General features: G+C 40.2%; 1 protein-coding gene across 3 annotated transcripts in view; it reads right to left on the bottom strand.

Annotated features, from left to right (window-relative positions):
* Positions 1–2714: 2714 nt before the first annotated feature.
* UGDH (UDP-glucose 6-dehydrogenase) overlaps positions 2715–17371 on the bottom strand; it is a 32903-nt gene continuing 18246 nt past the window's right edge. For all 3 annotated transcript variants that reach the window (XM_059163259.1, XM_059163268.1, XM_059163251.1), the window contains 9 exons: positions 15782–15982; positions 15475–15672; positions 14293–14440; positions 11122–11216; positions 8474–8604; positions 8121–8254; positions 6858–6949; positions 6627–6737; positions 2715–3652 (listed from right to left, as the gene is read on the bottom strand). In XM_059163259.1, coding sequence (XP_059019242.1) covers positions 3542–3652; positions 6627–6737; positions 6858–6949; positions 8121–8254; positions 8474–8604; positions 11122–11216; positions 14293–14440; positions 15475–15672; positions 15782–15982 — 1221 coding nt within the window. In that variant the 3' untranslated portion in view covers positions 2715–3541. The remainder of the gene's footprint in view (positions 3653–6626; positions 6738–6857; positions 6950–8120; positions 8255–8473; positions 8605–11121; positions 11217–14292; positions 14441–15474; positions 15673–15781; positions 15983–17371) is intronic.

Genomic DNA, 17371 nt, shown 5'->3' with positions numbered 1-17371 from the left:
CCTCTGAAAATGGGGATAGAACTCATCTCAAAGGACGTATGTGAGGAATAGATGAGAAGATGCACCTAAAGGGCCTGCCATCAAGCCCGCATCGTAAACTGTGTTAATTACGAAACTCTTAGTGATTCCAGCGCCTACGCGTGGCTCTGGTTCAGTGGGACCAGCTTGTCACCGTGTCTAATGGCCATGTCCGTCACCTGCCCACCACTGTGCAGTAAGAACTTGGCGTGAACATTGATTTCACATAATCTTTGTAATAACTCTTCGTGTTAGAGGTTAATTATCTCCAGTTTACAGGTGAAGAAAATAAGGCTTTCAGGTAACTTAGCCAAAATATCCCATGCTAATCTGTAGTGCGGTTAGGATTCAAAGCTTAAGTGGAATGACACATTCTGGAGAACACGTCCTGAGACAGGTTTCACTTTTCTATATATACTTCTCTGTTTGAATGTTTTCTTTTGTGCCACATCCCTCTATTGTTTTCTTCCTTCCTCCTTCCCTTTTTTCTTCCTTCCTTCCTCCCTCCCTTCCTTCCTTCATTCCTTTTTATTGTAGAGTAGGACAGGGGCAGAGGGAATCCCAAGCAGGCCCCATGCCCAGCACGGAGCCCAACGAAGAGTTCCACCTCACAACCCCAAGATCATGACGTGAGCCAAAGCCGAGTTCAACCCTTCACTGATTGAGCCACGCAGGTGCTGTCCCTTATTATTTTCAGATGTAAATCCTAGTTAATAAACTCACCACTATTCATTGCCCCAATCAAAAACATACCAGCTAATAAAAATAGAAACCTTATGTCATTTAAAACACACACACACACACATGTATACACACACACACAGTCTTTAATTTTCTTAGTAGCGAGAAAAAGCCTAACCACCTTCTTGCAACTTTTCACATGAAGGACTCAAATTGCTGTGTTAAGTTACTTGTCCAGGGGCGCCTGGGTGGCTCAGTGGGTTAAGCCGCTGCCTTCGGCTCAGGTCATGATCTCAGGGTCCTGGGATCGAGTCCCGCATCGGTCTCTCTGCTCAGCAGGGAGCCTGCTTCCCTCTCTCTCTCTCTCTCTCTCTGCCTGCCTCTCCATCTACTTGTGATCTCTGTCAAATAAATAAATAAAATCCTTAAAAAAAAAAAAAAAAGTTACTTGTCCAGGTACTGGTTTCCCCCACCCCCCTCATTACAAGGGGAAGGTATACATGGTTTTATATCTTTCCCTTTTCCCTTTTTAGTCAATAACTATACTTTAGGGGTGCCTGGATGGCTAAATGGGTTGAGCCTCTCCCTTTGGCTCAGGTCATGATCTCAGGGTCCTGGGATCGAGCCCAGCGTTGGGCTCTCTGAGCGGAATGGGAGCCTGCTTCCCCACCCCTCTCTCTGCCTACTTGTGACCTCTGTCGAATAAATAAACAAAATCTTAAAAAAAAGAAAAACTATACTTTACACATAATTATTTATTTATCAGTCCTAGGCACTGAAGCATCCTGCAGCTAAAATCAGTGCCTGATTCTATCTGCTTTCGTAAGAAATCTTTGGATTATAATTCCCCTTAATGGGATATAAGATTATTAAGCAGAAAACAAGAATATTTTCAAGCAGGAATGTAAAGCAAATTCTAATTAATAAGTTCATTCTCACCTCAGGGTCTTTTGAGTAAGGGCTCATTTTATGTTCAATCACTCTGATGCTTTTCTCTTTCTGATGTTTTTTTTTTCACTCTGATCGGCAAACGTTTTCTTAAAGAGCCAGATAGCAAATATTTTAGGCTTTTCACGCCAAGGGGCAAAATTGGGGACTTACATAACCATTTAAAATGTAATCATGTGAAAACCATTCTTAGCTTACAAGTGGCTGCCCAGATTTGGCCCATGAGCTTTGGTTTGCCAATGCGTGATCTATTTGCTAAATTCCCACCCTTTCTTACATCACTTGAATGATGTAATACCTTTTCTCAAAGAAGCAAGGAGTAACATTTTTCTGTCTAATGTCAGACTGTCACAACTCATTTGTTACTTGCACTATGACAAAAAATACACCCACGCAATTGTTGATAGAGAATATTTTATTTATGTATTTGATATCGGTACAGATGTCTGTCCTCATCTGTATATTTGTCTCTGCATTCTTACTGAGCTGCAAAATTCCTAAAGGATGACACTGTATCGTTCACTTGATTTGTACATTCTCAGCAAAGCACAAGCATCAGATGGACATCTGACATATTTCAATAATGATAAAGGACAAGAGAAAATAAAAGTCAATAAGAGACATAAGAAAAAAGCACATGGAAACATATAAAAATTCTCATTTTAGAGTTATGCTATACAGAATTTGTAAAATCTACTGCTTTAAGTTCATACATATTGGTTTTCTTATTTAAAGAAAAAGGGGAAACTTCAACAAGCTATAGAAATAAAAATGCAAAATAGAGGTAACAAATATTTTTGGCTCTTGAACTAAAATAATAGTGATTGGTGAGAAAAAATGAGGTGTGAAGACTAAACTAGACCGGGCGCCTGGGTGGCTCAGTGGTTTGGGCTGCTGCCTTCGGCTCGGGTCATGATCTCAGGGTCCTGGGATCGAGCCCCGCATCGGGCTCCCTGCTCCGCAGGAAGCCTGCTTCCCTCTCTCTCTCTCTCTCTCTGCCTGCCTCTCTGCCTACTTGTGATCTCTGTCTGTCAAATAAATAAATAAAATCTTTAAAAAAAAAAAAAAAAAAAAAAAAGACTAAACTAGACCAATACTGATATTCTCTTCATGTTAAAAAGAAAATTGCCTTTTAGTCTTATTCGAATTGATTGGAATTGAGCAGTGATGATCTTCTGGGGGTAAAAAAAAAACAACACAGCTCCTTAAAACAAAAGGAGCAAAGGAACATTACCCAAACCAAACTTGTAGTGTCACTAGTAACATGGAAGCAGAGGGAAAATATTTCGAGCACATCCAAAGGAAAAAAAGAAAAAAAAGAAAAGCACACAAGGCCCCATGCTGCCCGCTGCATCCTCCTTCCAAGTTCAGAGAGACAGGAAACGGCTTGGCAAATGCCTTACCCAGTTAAGCTGGAAATCTCTAAGTCTCCAGGACACTTTTTGAAAGAGTAGCAGGTTGAGCCCAATATTTAGGACAGCAATCTCATGATTTAAAATACATATTTAATGACAAGTAAATAAACCAATGATCAGAAAAACCGAAGAGTGCCTTTTCCCTTATAATGTGATATTAAAAGTGCTGCCTATGGACATTTTGCAAAGTAAAAAGTGTTTCAAGTTTAATTTTTATTTTACAAAAATCGACACCATTAAAACCGACATGATTATTTACCACTCATCCAATCACTTAAGTAACAACATTATAAAAATATGTAAAAAATATTCTAGATTCATAATACCAGATACGCTAATTCTCATACAGCTAATATAAATTTGATTATTAAAAAAATAGCTTATTTCCTTAAAAACACTTTGTTCGTTTACCATTTAATATCAGGTAGATATCTGCTATCCTAAAGTACCAAAAAAATTATAAATAAAAATGGCAATGTTTACACTCTGGGTTTCTTGTTCGGTGGATCCTGAAGACTGAACTTTGGAATTTCCCCAGAAGGAGCATATGGAATTCTCTTTGAAGACACTTTTTTTCCAATTGTTTCAATCTAGAGGAGAAAAAAAGACTTTAGAAAGAAAATCTCGAGTATTCTTTTTTCCTTTTATTTTATTTATTTATTTATTTATTTTTTCTTTTTTCCTTTTAAAAGCAAAAGAGGGAGGCGCCTGGGTGGCTCAGGTGTTGGGTGTCTGCCTTCGGCTCGGGTCATGGTCCCAGGGTTCTGGGATCAAGCCCCGCGTAGGGCTCCCTGCTCGGCAAGAAGCCTGCTTCTCCCTCTCCCACTCCTCCAGCTTGTGTTCCCTCTTTCACTGTCTCTCTCTCTCTCTCTCAAATCAATCAATCAATCAATCTTTAAAAATAAATAAAAGCAAAAGAGGGTCTCAAGTTGTCTGGGTTGCTACAAAAGATCTTTGGTTCCTTCCACGTTTTTTATGTTTCTAGAATCAGTCTACACACTCTCCTCTTCCTAGCCATGTCTGGAGACTCTTATAACTGCCACTCCTGACACCAGACGCCCTCACACAGAGGACAGACTCACGTGCCACCAGTGTCTCAGCACGTGAATGAAAGCAACTCACAGACCAGGTTCCAGGGGAATCACATTCTTTCTCAAACTCTCTTCTCATGTCTGCTTCCCTTATTCTAAGGAATTAGCATAAGCGGTCACAGCATAGATTTCAGGAATTCAGGCTTCTGAGTCTGAAAGGCCCCAGCTGGATTCCTGACTGATAATTGCGTCCACCCAGGTTCTCTAGGTCTTCCTTCCTCATTTATAAACGGTGTTACAACCACTCATTTCAAAAGGCTGTGGTATGGATTAAAGCAGATAAAGTGCTCAGCACTGTGTCTGACAGACAAGTCAGCCTTTAATAAATAAATGGTAGTCTATTTTTATTTTGCATATTACATTTTAAACTGTTCCTCACATATCCAAAATCATTCATCTTATTTTTAAAGGCACTGCTTCTTCAATGACCATAATTTTAGCTCCTCTCTCCAGCAAAAATATACTATACAATTTTCATAAGTGCCTTTGAGTTAAAAATTAGTATTTAATTCTGACTCAAAGGGCTTCTGCATTGTATTCATCAATTGTCTCAATGACTTATATATGCCCTTTATTTAGTGATTCCATTCCTAATATTTTTCCTATTTTTTTAAATCCCTAACTACAGGGGTGCCTGAGTGGCTCAGTTGTTAAGCATCTGCCTTCGGCTCAGGTCATGACCCCAGGGTCCTGGGAATAAACCCCGTTTGGGGCTCCCTGCTCAGCGGGGAGCCTGCTTCTCCCTCTCCCACTTTATGTTCCGTCTCTTGCTGTGTCGTTCTCTGTCAAATAAATAAATAAAATCTTTAAAAATAAAAATAAATAAATAAATAAATAAATCCCTACTACAAGAAATTAACTTTTATAAGAACTCAAACTCACATTAAATCTATTTATCTATCTTTATATCTCTTCTCCCTTAGACGAGTCATAAAAGTAGAAGAGAAAATGTGTCTGTGCCTTGGAAGTCATCTTTAAAAAATAACATTGCTTCAGTTTAAGTCATGACTGGAAAAAGCAGTCATGTTGTTACTCACTAAGGAGGGGCGGACAGAAAAATCCCCAGGGTCTCTGGTGGAGTGTTAACAGACAAGGATGTCATCTGCTTCTGGTTGCAAGTGAATCCCTCATGAATGAGAAATGAGCAATGAATTCTAAGTAGGAAGGATCTTCAACAAGTCAGTGACAGGTCATGAGAACCAGATCAGATCTTCTAAGCAGCAGATAAGGCCCAATCGGTATGTCTCCGAGGCAGCCGGCACTGAGATGTGCACAGCAAGCTCCGCGCCCTGCCCGGCCCTGCTCTGCTCAAGGATTCTGCTGACTGCCCTCTCCTGGCGTATTTCTTCATCCTTCGCAACCTCCCCTCAAGCCTCCCGCCCCCACATACACGCTGTCTGAGGAGATGGAAAGTACCTCCTTCTTATTAATACTCTTGGGGCTCCCAGGGAAAAATGAAATTGATGCAACATAGAATGTATTGTTCGGGTTACTGTCGGCTCTCTAAACATTCCATAATTAATTGACAAACTTGGAATTAATTAAAAAGCGCCAGTCCCATGGAAGCTCCCATACTTTTCACTCAGACCTCTGAGGTGCTGGGACAGTGTTGAACACTCAGATGGTTCAGGATCCCGTACAACATGTGACGATATACTGCACCTTGCAGTTTTGTTTTGCCTTTTTTTTTTTTTTTAAGATTTTATTAATTTATTTGTCAGATAGAGAGCACAATCAGGGGGAGCGGCAGGCAGAGGGAGAGGGAGAGGCAAGCTCCCTGCTAAGCAAGAAGCCTGATGTTGGTCTTGATCCCAGGACCCCAGGATCATGACCTGAGCTGAAGGCAGACACTTAACCAACTGAGCCACCCAGGTGTCCCCATTTTGCAGTTTTCAAAACATTCATATAGGAATAAGAGACCTGGCCTCTGAGGGGGTCAATGTGTTGCAGACAGTTTGACAGAGCAGCCTGAGTGACTCTGGGAAGAAAAAAATTAACTTTTTTTCTAAAATAATTAAATTTTTTTTAAGGTTTTCTTTTTTAAAAAAAGATTTTATTTATTTGACAGAGAGAGACACAGCAAGAGAGGAAACACAGGCAGAGGGAGTGGGAGGGGGAAAAGCAGGCTCCCCACTAAGCAAGAAGCCCGATGCAGGGCTCGATCCCAGGACCCTGAGATCATGACCCAAGCCGAAGGCAGAGGCTTAACCCACTGAGCCACCCAGGTGCCCCTCTTACTTGATCTTAATATGAGGTAAGGCAAGGTAGACAAATACTAAATGATCTTTAGATCACAAATCAAGGAGGGAATAAAGTAATTACAGAAATCACATAGAGATTTCCCAGAGAACTAACATGTTGCCCCAAGTTATGTTATTGCTAAAGTAGAAAATATTAAAATTCTAAAACTCAAACACATTAAAAAGCAAATGACCAAGCAAACAAAACCAGACCCATCTGGGATCATAATGACCTGGAAGCCAATGGTTTGTAGCTCATTGTGGAGCCCGTCCAAGACACGCCGCCCATCAAAGATAAAGGCTGGCTTCAGCATTTTCTTATGAATACGCTCATAATCCAGTTCCTATAAAGACAGAAGCAAAAAAAAAAAAAAAATTAGAACATATACATGAACACATACTCAACCCCAAATGATACCAGAATCCTTCTAAAATTTTTGTTAATATGACTTTTGTCACCTCACCTTAAACATGTCCCACTCTGTGCAAATAACCACAGCATGGGCGCCATCACATGCTTCGTATGGGTCCTTGGAAATGGTCACAAGCCGGGACACTATAACAACAAGAGCCATAAGAAACTGATAATAAGAAAGGGGTTATTTATAATTATGCACTTTAATACTAGGATTGCAGGCAGATTGAGGGTCTGACAGAAGTGGAATGACCCTCTTTGGTCACTCATTTCTGGTTGAAATGAGAATGAGAGCAATGATGGGTGCCTGGAGCACCTGATTCTTGCCCTAGCAGTATCTCCTCGGAACCTCGGGGGCTTTTCAGAATATGTTGGAAAACCCATTAGACTAACCCACTGTTAATCATGTCAAATCAAAGTTGATGGAACAATGTCTAAGAGTTTAATTTATCATACCAACGATAAAAATGGAATAACCACGGAAGCAACACAAATGTTTAACAATAGATGAATGGATAAAGAAGATGTCTCTCTAACACACACACACACGCACATACACATGACAGAATATTATTCAGCCATAAAAAAAGAATGAAATCTTGCCATTTGCAATGACATGGATGGAGCTAGAGTGTATTATGCCAAGTGAAACAAGTCAGAGAAAGACAAGTACCATGTGATTTCACTCATGTGGAATTTAAGAAACAACACAAACAAACAAAGGAAAACAAGAGAGAAAGGGAGACAAACCAAAAAATAGACCTTATTTTTAAAAAGATTTTATTTATTTACTTGGCAGAGACAGGCAGAGATCACAAGTAGGCAGAGAGGCAGGCAGAGAGAGAGGGGGAAGCAGGCTCCCTGCCGAGCAGAGAGCGAGGTGCGGGGGTTTGATTCCAGGAGGCTGAGATCATGAGCTGTGCGGAAAGCAGAGGCTTAACCCACTGAGCCACCCAGGCGCCCCAAGAAACAGACTCTTAACTATAGAGAACAAACTAAGGTTATGAGAGGGGAGGCGGGTGGGGGATGGGTGAGTAGGTGATGAGGTTTAAAGAGAATACTTACCTTGATGAGCACTGAGTAATGTACAGAATTGCTGAATCAGTAAATTATAAACCAGAAACAAATACTGTAATAATACTGAAAATAATGTAATACTGTAGGTTAACTATACTGGAATGAAAACATTTTTTAAACGCAGTATTTCATTAAAACACACATGCACACAACGACAGAACAACCAAAGGTTTCTAGAAAACAAACAGGTTTTGGGGCCCATACTCAAAGTGACTCATGAGACTCAAAGCCTTACCTTGGTCATCCTGGGAAACTCCTGGGTGAGAAAGATCCACAACTATTTGTTCCCTTGGTACTTTGGGATCATATATATGGAGGTGTGCACCTTCATCCATCAAATATTTGCTGATATATATACTAGAAGATTCTCTGAAGGAAAAAAAAATCAGTGTTTCTAAGCTTAGAAATGGCATATATTCTAATAATCTAGAAGCTTACAGAGGAAAGATTCTATCTCTTGTGAGGATAAAGATGTTCACTTTATTTTTATTCTTCATACTCAATATATATGCATATATTTCACATACACACATCCACCACTAAAAATCAAAATCTCAAAGGGGTTGAAATATTTTAAAGAACTGGTACCTCGTATCACCGGTGTCCTTTTTGAATGCAAATCCCAAAATAGCTATCTTCTTATCAGTTACGGTATTAAACAAACTGTCTATAATCCGGGAAGCAAACCTCCTTCTCTGGTAGTCATTCATATCTATAACCTGAAATTACACGTACAGTTATGCAATGTTGCCTGTATAATGAGTGTGGTTAAAAGAGGAGTGGCCTATGCCATACACTGCTCACAGTTTACAGTACTATTGTATGAATAGTAACAGGGGGCAAAGATTAATCAACCTCTTCAGTATCTATTGATAAAAAAAAAAAAAAAAGAATTAGCACCCCACCACTTAAAGCCATCATAAAAATTTTCATTTGGCTTAACTTTCCATGCACCCATCTGGGATAGAATAGATATAAAGATGGGGCACACAGTTAAGTTTCAACCCCATTAGGGATCTAGCTGCAAGAACAGCCTAAAAATCCACATAGAAAACAAGTGTTCTCCTTAGCCAACTTTTCCAAACCCTGTAAGAGCAAAGCTGTAACCAACCAAACCCCAAAACATCCCCCCCTATGCTTACCCGTCACCCCTCACCAGTGAGTAGAAAGTGGACAGAGAACAGTTGAACTGCACAGAGTTACACCTGCCCTCTAGATGAGTCAAAATACCACTAACCCTTGGCAAACTTGTTGTTTTGTTGAGAGAGAGGGAGTGTGTGCAGGGAGGGGGAGGGGAAGAGAGGGAGAGAGAGAATCTTAAGCAGGCCCAGGGGGATCTCATGACCTTGAGATCATGACCTGAGCTGAAATCAAGAGTCAGAAGCTTAACCAACTGAGCCACCCAGGTGCCCCTCTCCCTTGGCAAAGTTTTTAAAGCGATATTATTATAAGTGTAAAAGTCTCTGGGCACCTAATCCTTTACTCGCCTAAGAGTTTATAAACAATCTTCATATTCATGACCAGAGGAATATAAGCAAAGGGGTTGGTTTTTACTTTTTTAAGGCTCTGATTTTTAGGGGCTGCCTCGAAATTTGAGAGCTTGGGAAATGAGACCCCCCAAATCAAGCATTTATCTGTATTTTTGCCATGATGGACAGGAAGATAAAGTCATCTCACTGGATTGAGTGAAACTGTTACATTATATATTTTTCTTTAAAAGTAGATTTTCTTATATTCTCACCCACTGCTGAAATCTAAAAAACCATAAACTTGCAGAAAAACTTTTGGGGAAGATATATATACTGGCTGGTGTCTTGGACAAATTATTTAAAATCTCTAAGACTCAGTTTCCTCACCTATAATTTGGGGATAATACTAGTGACGAGGACTAAACGAAATACTACGTGCAAAGTACCTAAAAAAAGAATGCCTCGTTCAGAGACAGCACTCAATTAATATGAACTCTATTTTCAATTTGGGAAGGATCTCTAATTTCAGCTCTGTGAATCTCAAAAGGACAAAACAGGTATCAACACACACAAACCACTAGAAAGCATTACGATACAGGTTCTTTCTTTATTTTGATTTTCTGTCTTTAAGATCGAAAATAGTTATAATTTTTTACTTTAAAAAATATTCTTTTATTTATTTCTAAAGATTTTATTTATTTATTTGAGAGAAAGAGTGAGTGAGAGAGAGCACACAGGCAGGGGAGAAGCAGAGGCAGAAGGAGAAGCAGACACCCTGCTAGCAGGGAGCCCGTGTGAGGTTTGATCCCAGGACCCTGGGATCATGACCTGAGCCAAAGGTAGCTGCCCAACTGACTGAGCCACCCAGGTGTCCCAGAAGAGTTATAATTTCTTACAAGATTTACTTTTCTATTTTAGAGAGAGAGTGAGCTAGAGTGTGGGGCAGGGGGAAACGGAGGAGAGAGAATCTCAAGCGGACTCCATGTTGAACGTGGAGCCCGAGGTGGGACTCGATTCCAAACCAAGAGTTGTATGCTTAACTGACAGTGCCACCGAGGTGCCCAAAAGGAATTATAATTAAGAATAATAGTTTTCCTGTTGCTCCCCATCACCCACCAGTGACAAATTTTAAAAAAGAAAAAAGAGAGAGAGAGAGAGAGATGTGAAGGGGCACCTGGGTGGCTTGATAGTTCGATAGTTAAGCGTCTGCCTTCAGCTCAGGTAAGATTCCAGGGTCCTGGGATCAGGCCTCACATAGGGCTCCCTGCTGTGCGTGAAGCCTGCTTCTCTCTCTCCCACTCCCCCTGCTTGTGTTCCCTTTCTCGCTGTGTCTGTGTCAAAATAAATAAATAAATAAATAAATAAATAAAATCAATCTTAAAAAAAAAAAAGCATCTGACTCTGGATATTGAGTTAGGTCATGATCTCAGGGTCATGAGGTCAAGCCCCATGTCGGGCTCCATGCTGAGGCCTCTTCTCCCTCTACCCCTTTCCCCACAAAAAGAATAAGAGTTCTTGCTTTCCTCTGGGAGCAAACTTGTCATAAAACTAATAGTAACATGGTTTACCAGAAATTTCCATCAGAGTTCATTAGCAAAAAAGACAAATCAAAAACACAGAAGACTAATAAATAAAACTAACATAAATGAAAAGAATGAGACATGAGTTCCTGGAGTAAATAAATCCTATCAAAAACATTTTACAGACAAAGGGTGACATGTTTTAATTAGAAGTTAATCAAAAGTTGTTGGCTATAAAGATTAATACCTGCTGCCAATAACGTGCTACTTCAGGCAAATTCAGAGCCTCGCAGAGATAAACCAAATTCAGAACATCTTTCTGAAAGCAGCTTCCACCAAAACCTGAAGAAAGAAGTGGCAATATTTTCATTTATGAACCATAACTGAATTATGTGACAAATCTGTCATAAATTTGAGGGACTATGCTAGAATTTTTTTTCTAAGTAAACTCCATACCCCACATGGGTCTCGAACTTACAACTCCAAGATCAAGAGTCACATGCACTACTGACTGGCAGCCAGATGGCCCTATGACAGGATTTTTTTTTTCTTTTTCTTTCTTTCTTTCTTTTTTTTTTTTTTTTAATTCATTTGACAGAGACACAGTGAGAGAGGGAACACAAGCAGGGGAAGTGGGAGAGAGAGGAGCAGGCTTCCCGCTGAGCATGGAGCCTGATGCAGGGCTCGATCCCAGGACCCTAGGATCATGACCTGAGCTGAAGGCAGACACTTGATAACTGAGCCACCCAGGAGCCCCTCTTTTCCTTTTTTAGAGAGAGGGGAAGGATGGGAGAGTCAGAGGGGGAGGGAGAGAGAGAATCTTAAGCAGGTTCCATGCCTACTGCGGATCTCATAAACCTGAGATCACGACCTGAGTGGAAATCAAGGCTAAGACACTTAACCAAGAGTCACACAGGTGCCCCTAGAATTTTTAATAATAAAATTCAGATGTCAGAAATTTAGTGGATTTGGAGATTGCGTGAAATCTTCAAGCAACTAATAAACTCTATAAACAATTTCCAGATAATCTTCTAGTTAATGTTTTATATGGCTACATTTTCTATTTTATTTCTCATTCATCTAGTATCACTGCCCCACATCTCTTACTTTAGCACAGGGCTGGTAAACTTTTATGGGACAAACTGTAAATATTTTAGCCTTCGTGAGCACAACTATATAATTCTGCCTTTGCAGCTCAAAAGCAGTCAGACAATATGTAATAAAATAGCTATGGTTAAGTCTTTAATCCCCATCACCTGTTTCCCCCATCCCCCCCATCCCCTCTGGCTACACTATCGTTATGTTTGTTGGTTTGTCTCTTTTCTCCTTTGCTTGTTTTGTTTCTTAAATTCCATATATGAGTGAAATCACATGGTATTTGTTTTTCTGACTGACTTATTTCTCTAGCATTATTCTCTCTAGATCCCTTCCTGTTGGTGCAAATAGAATCGTTTCATTCTTTTTTATGGCTGAGTAATAGCCCATTGTGTATATACACCCCGTCTTCCTTACCCATTCACCTGTCATTGGACACTTGGGTTGCCTCCTTATCTTGCCTATTGTAAATCATGTTCATAAAAGTAAACATAAGGGTGCACGTATCTTTTCCAGTCAGAGTTTTTGTATTCTCTGGGTAAATACCCAGTAGCGGAGTTACTGGACCATATGGTGTTTCTATTTTTAATTTTTGAGGAGCCTCCATACTGTTTCCCAGAGTGGCTGCACCAGTTTGTATTCCCACCAACAGAGCATGAGAACTCCTTTTTCTCCACATCCTCACCAACCTTGTGGTTTCCTGTGTTGTTGGTTTTAATCATTCTGACAGTTAGGAGGTGATATCTCATTGTGGTTTTGATTTGTATTTCCCTGATGTTGAGTGATGTTTTCATGTGTCTGTTGGCCATCTGTATGTCTTCTTCGGAGAAATGTTTGTTCATGTCTTCTACCCGCACCCTTTTTTAAAGTTCTATGCCCAGAATGCAACTTGAACTCATGACCCTGAGATCAAGAGTCGCATGTTCTATGAACTGAGCCAGGCAGGTGCCCTCTAACCATTTTTTATTGGATTATTAGTTTTTTGCATGTTGAGTTATATAAGTACTTTATATTTTTTATTTATTTACTTTTTAAAAAGATTTTATTTATTTATTTGACAGAGAAAGAGAGATCACAAGTAGGCAGAGAGGCAGGCACAGAAAGAGAAGGGGAAGTAGGCTCCCCACTGAGCAGAGAGCCTGATGAGGGTCTTGATCTCAGGACCCTGAAATCATGACTGAGCTAAAGGCAGAGGCTTAACCCACTGAACCGCTCAGGTGCCCCTCTTTATATATTTTAGATACTATTTATCGAATATGTCATTAGCAAAATCTTCTCCCATTCAGTAGGTTGTATTTTAGTTTTGTTGATACATAATCGTTTTGTGTTGCTTTTTTATTTTTTAAAATAATCTCTACCCCCAATATGAGGCTCAAACTCATGACCCAGAGGATAAGAACTGTATGTTCTACCAATTGAGCCAGCCAGGCATCCCTGTTTTTATTTTTGTGTGTATAAAGACACCTCATTTAAATATATCTTGTTGATGTACTCGAACTCATGCCTGAATAAAGCATGAGTGAAATCACATGGTATTTGTTTTTCTGACCTCAGGTATTTTGTCTGAGGGGCACACATCACAGGCTCCTGGCATTTCAGAACACTAGCTAGCATTAGTGCGTGGCACGCAATATGCCTGGGGGCCATTTAAAAAAATGAAATCACCACCAAAAAGCACAAAAAATGTAAAAAATGTGGCACGAAGTAGATCACAAAAAGAGCATTTGTTTACAGAATGGGAGCTGAAACCAGAAAATAAGTGCACTGCATGACATAATTTCAGCTGGGAAGGTCTGTGTTGGTGACTCAATTTTTTTGCTGCTCTCCATGTCTACAAATGACCACGAAAGCACTATAAGCATTGATTTAGGGCTTACAAATAAGTTTCAGCAAGTAGGATAATTCATACGTACAGACCTGGCAAATAATGAGGACCAACTGTCTTTCACCAAGGCCACATTTCTGAATGTATATATTAGTAGGCAAAGCAAATGACAGGGAATTTTCTTCCTGTTTGCTTTAGTAAGGTATTGAGTTATTTCCTAACTCATAGGTCTCCCCAATTTACTCTTCCTAAATGTTCTAACTAAATATTAATTAATCCCCCTAAAATGGCAAACTATGCTTATCTTACTAATCAATCAGTGATTATTAAAATAACGTAAGTTTAATTATCGCTTCACTTGGCAAGTTCTTGACAGGTTGAAGGCTACACATGTCATGTAATCATTACTCTAAGTGCATTAAATTATGCAAAGATGTCCTTAAAGTTAGAGACCTAGCCACAGGAACCTCCTTTACGTATAGAAACATTTCAATTTACCAACACTGGCTTTCAGAAACTTATTTCCAATTCTCTGGTCCATTCCAATGGCTGTTGCCACTTCTTCTACATCAGCCCCTGTGGCTTCACAGAGGGCGCTAATGGAGTTAATGCTGCTGATCCTCTGGGCAAGAAAAGCATTTGCTGCCTTTGGGGGAAAAAAAGAAAGGAAAAGTACGATGAGTTAAAATAGCAATTTTCTATGTCAGGATTATATTTCATCGAGTCGATATAATTACTGAGGGAGATAGAGAAGTTACTAATGGGCTCAATTTGAGGAGGCTATGGATGTGCTGGTAAAGGAAAATTTGTTTTTGTTTTTTAAAGATTATTTATTTATTTGTCAGAGAGAGAAAGAGCGAGCGCAAGCAGGGAGATGCAGGCTCTCCACTGAGCAGGGAGCTGGACAACGGACTTCATCCCAGGACCCTGAGATCGTGACCTTAACTGACCAAACCATCCAGGCATCCCAAGGGAAATATTTTAAATTAGAGAAGAAAGAGGATTAAGATTGGGATTAAAAATAGAAAGAGTGATTTTAAAAACTATTTTCTTTTTAAAGATTTATTTGAGAGAGAGAGAAAGAGAAAGGGAGCAAGCCAGCGCAGGGGTAGGGGAGGCAGAGAGAACAGGAGAGAGAGAATCTCAAGCCGACTCCCCATTGAGCACAGAACCTGACTGAGAGCTGGATCCCATGACCTGAGATCATGACCTGAGCCGAAATCAAGAATCAGACACTCAACCAACTGAGGCACCCAGGAGCCCCATTAAAAACTACTATTTTTAGTGTACTCTCCATCTTATGTTACATTTTATTAAAAAGTTAGAATTTGGGGTACCTGGGTGGCTCAATGAGCTAAGCCTCTGTCTTCCACTCAGGTCATGGTCTCAGGGTCCTCAAATGGAGCCCCACATCGGGCTCCCTGCTCAGCATGGAGCCTGCTTCCCCCTCTCTTTCTGCCTGCCTCTCTGCCTACTTGTGAAATCTCTCTGTGTCAAATAAATAAATAACACCTTAAAAGAAATTTAGAATTTTCTAGAACATTTTATACTGTGATATTTTATTTCCCTTGTGAAAATTATTTCACAATGGACAAGAAAGTACCTATGTGGCTTATTAGGCTTAAGAGAAATTAGTCCTTAGCTTTGTATTTCATGGAGGGTTGAACGCTGTGTACCAACCAGTTTGGAAAGTTCTGAAGACCAAGTATTAGTGGTGAGGATCTTTTCTCTAGGAACCCAGTGCTCGTACACAGCACACAGTGCCTGCACGGCCTTCTGGCCCTCAGGGGTTTCATCCCCTCCAATCAGCACTCTGTCCGGGTTCTTCAGGTCCTTGATGGCCGTTCCTTCCGCTAAGAACTCAGGGTTGGACAGCACCTAGAATCCCAACGCAAAGCCAAGTTTCAAACTTAGAATTAACCGGGAGCGACTATAAGGCATCAATATTTATGTGAGAATCAGGTTCTAGGGCTGCCTTTGTTTATACCTGTAAATTCAAGTTGGGTTTTGTGTTTGCATCAAATATTCGACGAATACTTTCTGCTGCTCGCACTGGAACTGTGCTTTTCTCCGTCACAATTTTGTACCCGTGTGAGTTTTGCACAATGCGTCTGGCACAAGCCTCGATATACTTCAGGTCTGCCGCGCGACCTTTCCCCATTCCGTAGGTTTTTGTTGGAGTGTTCACCTGATGAAAGCACATGGGATTATGAATGAAAATATCCATGAGAGATTCAGTGATTTCAAGATGAACCTCGAGCCATCAGTTAACTAGTTAAGCGGGAAGCTATTATCATTAGCTTTCATTTAACCCCCTATTAGTTTCATGGAAATGATACATTTTAATAATATAATCATCAGACAGATGCCTGAAGCATCTGGGGAACTCGTTGAACAAATTTTTGTTGAGAAGCTCCTGTATAATGACAGATACCCAGGCAGGCAGCTTCCAAGCTAAGCCCTGGAGATACAAAGATGAATGAGACTGTTCCTGTCCTCGAGGAGTTCACAGGCTGAAATGAAATGTAAGTTTCCTTTCCTCTTTATTGTATGCAATATATCCAGGTCTTTAAAACCTTTTCTATCCTCCTTTCTAATAGACCAAAATCAATAGCTTTTCAAAAGTATTTGCGGTATCATTCACAAATGTTTTCTTAGCTCATTAAAGTGAGACATTATCTAGCATCTTTAGGACTCACAATACTATGTAGACAACTATCAAACAGAAAGAAAAAGAAATCATGAGTCCAGACTCTAGGCATTTCCTTTTGGCTTAGCTGTACCATGTAACCTTGGAGAAATGTAGCTACCTTTGTTTCAACTACCTCATTGGAAAAATGAGGATAGCATGCTCTCTAAAAATCTAACATGTGGGTTTTATAATGCTTTGGTAAAAATCAAAGCACTTTTATAATGCTTTGGTAAAAATCAAAGCAGTCCAAAAAGCCCAAAATTCTATAGAGGAAGAGAGAGACAGAGAGAGTGGTGTGTGTGTGTGTGTGTGTGTGTGTGTGTGTGTGTGTGTGTTTAAGCAGGCTCCATGCCCAATGTGGGGCTTGAACTCAGGATCCTAAGACTGAGTCTTATGCTCTACCACTGAATCAGCCAGGTGTCCCTTACACAAGAAGAGTTTTTGAACCAGTAATTAGTGGTACCAGTTCTTGTCTCTTGACAAGTTTATAACCTAACGGGGGACTAAAAAAGGAAGCAAGCCGAAATAAATCAAAACTCAAAGACTGCATTGAGGTGTGAAAATCCGGAGAACAAAAGCTGTTTATTTGCATGGAACGACTTAGGAAAAGCCTTAGACATGGAAGTCAGTGTTCACCAGAGCACACAAGGGCCAAGACCGCTAACAGGATAAGGCGGAACATGCTAAAAATGATAGAGGATCAGATGGCTTCCCCTCATACAGGTGCTCTGAAGAGAACAATTGCACACTGATTCATATACAACTATTCCTACCTAGAATATGCCTAAAATTAGCCTGGGGTAGGAGGAAAGGGAGAGAAGTAGTAAATGAAGCAAGATCAGCCATGGTAACTGCTGACAGTAGAGAATGGGTAAATAGATTTCA

This window comes from Mustela lutreola, chromosome 1 (assembly GCF_030435805.1).
Source record: "Mustela lutreola isolate mMusLut2 chromosome 1, mMusLut2.pri, whole genome shotgun sequence".
Classification (NCBI taxonomy): domain Eukaryota; kingdom Metazoa; phylum Chordata; class Mammalia; order Carnivora; family Mustelidae; genus Mustela; species Mustela lutreola.
Note: the sequence above shows the minus strand (reverse complement) of the source record. Positions and strands in the feature narration are given on the sequence as shown.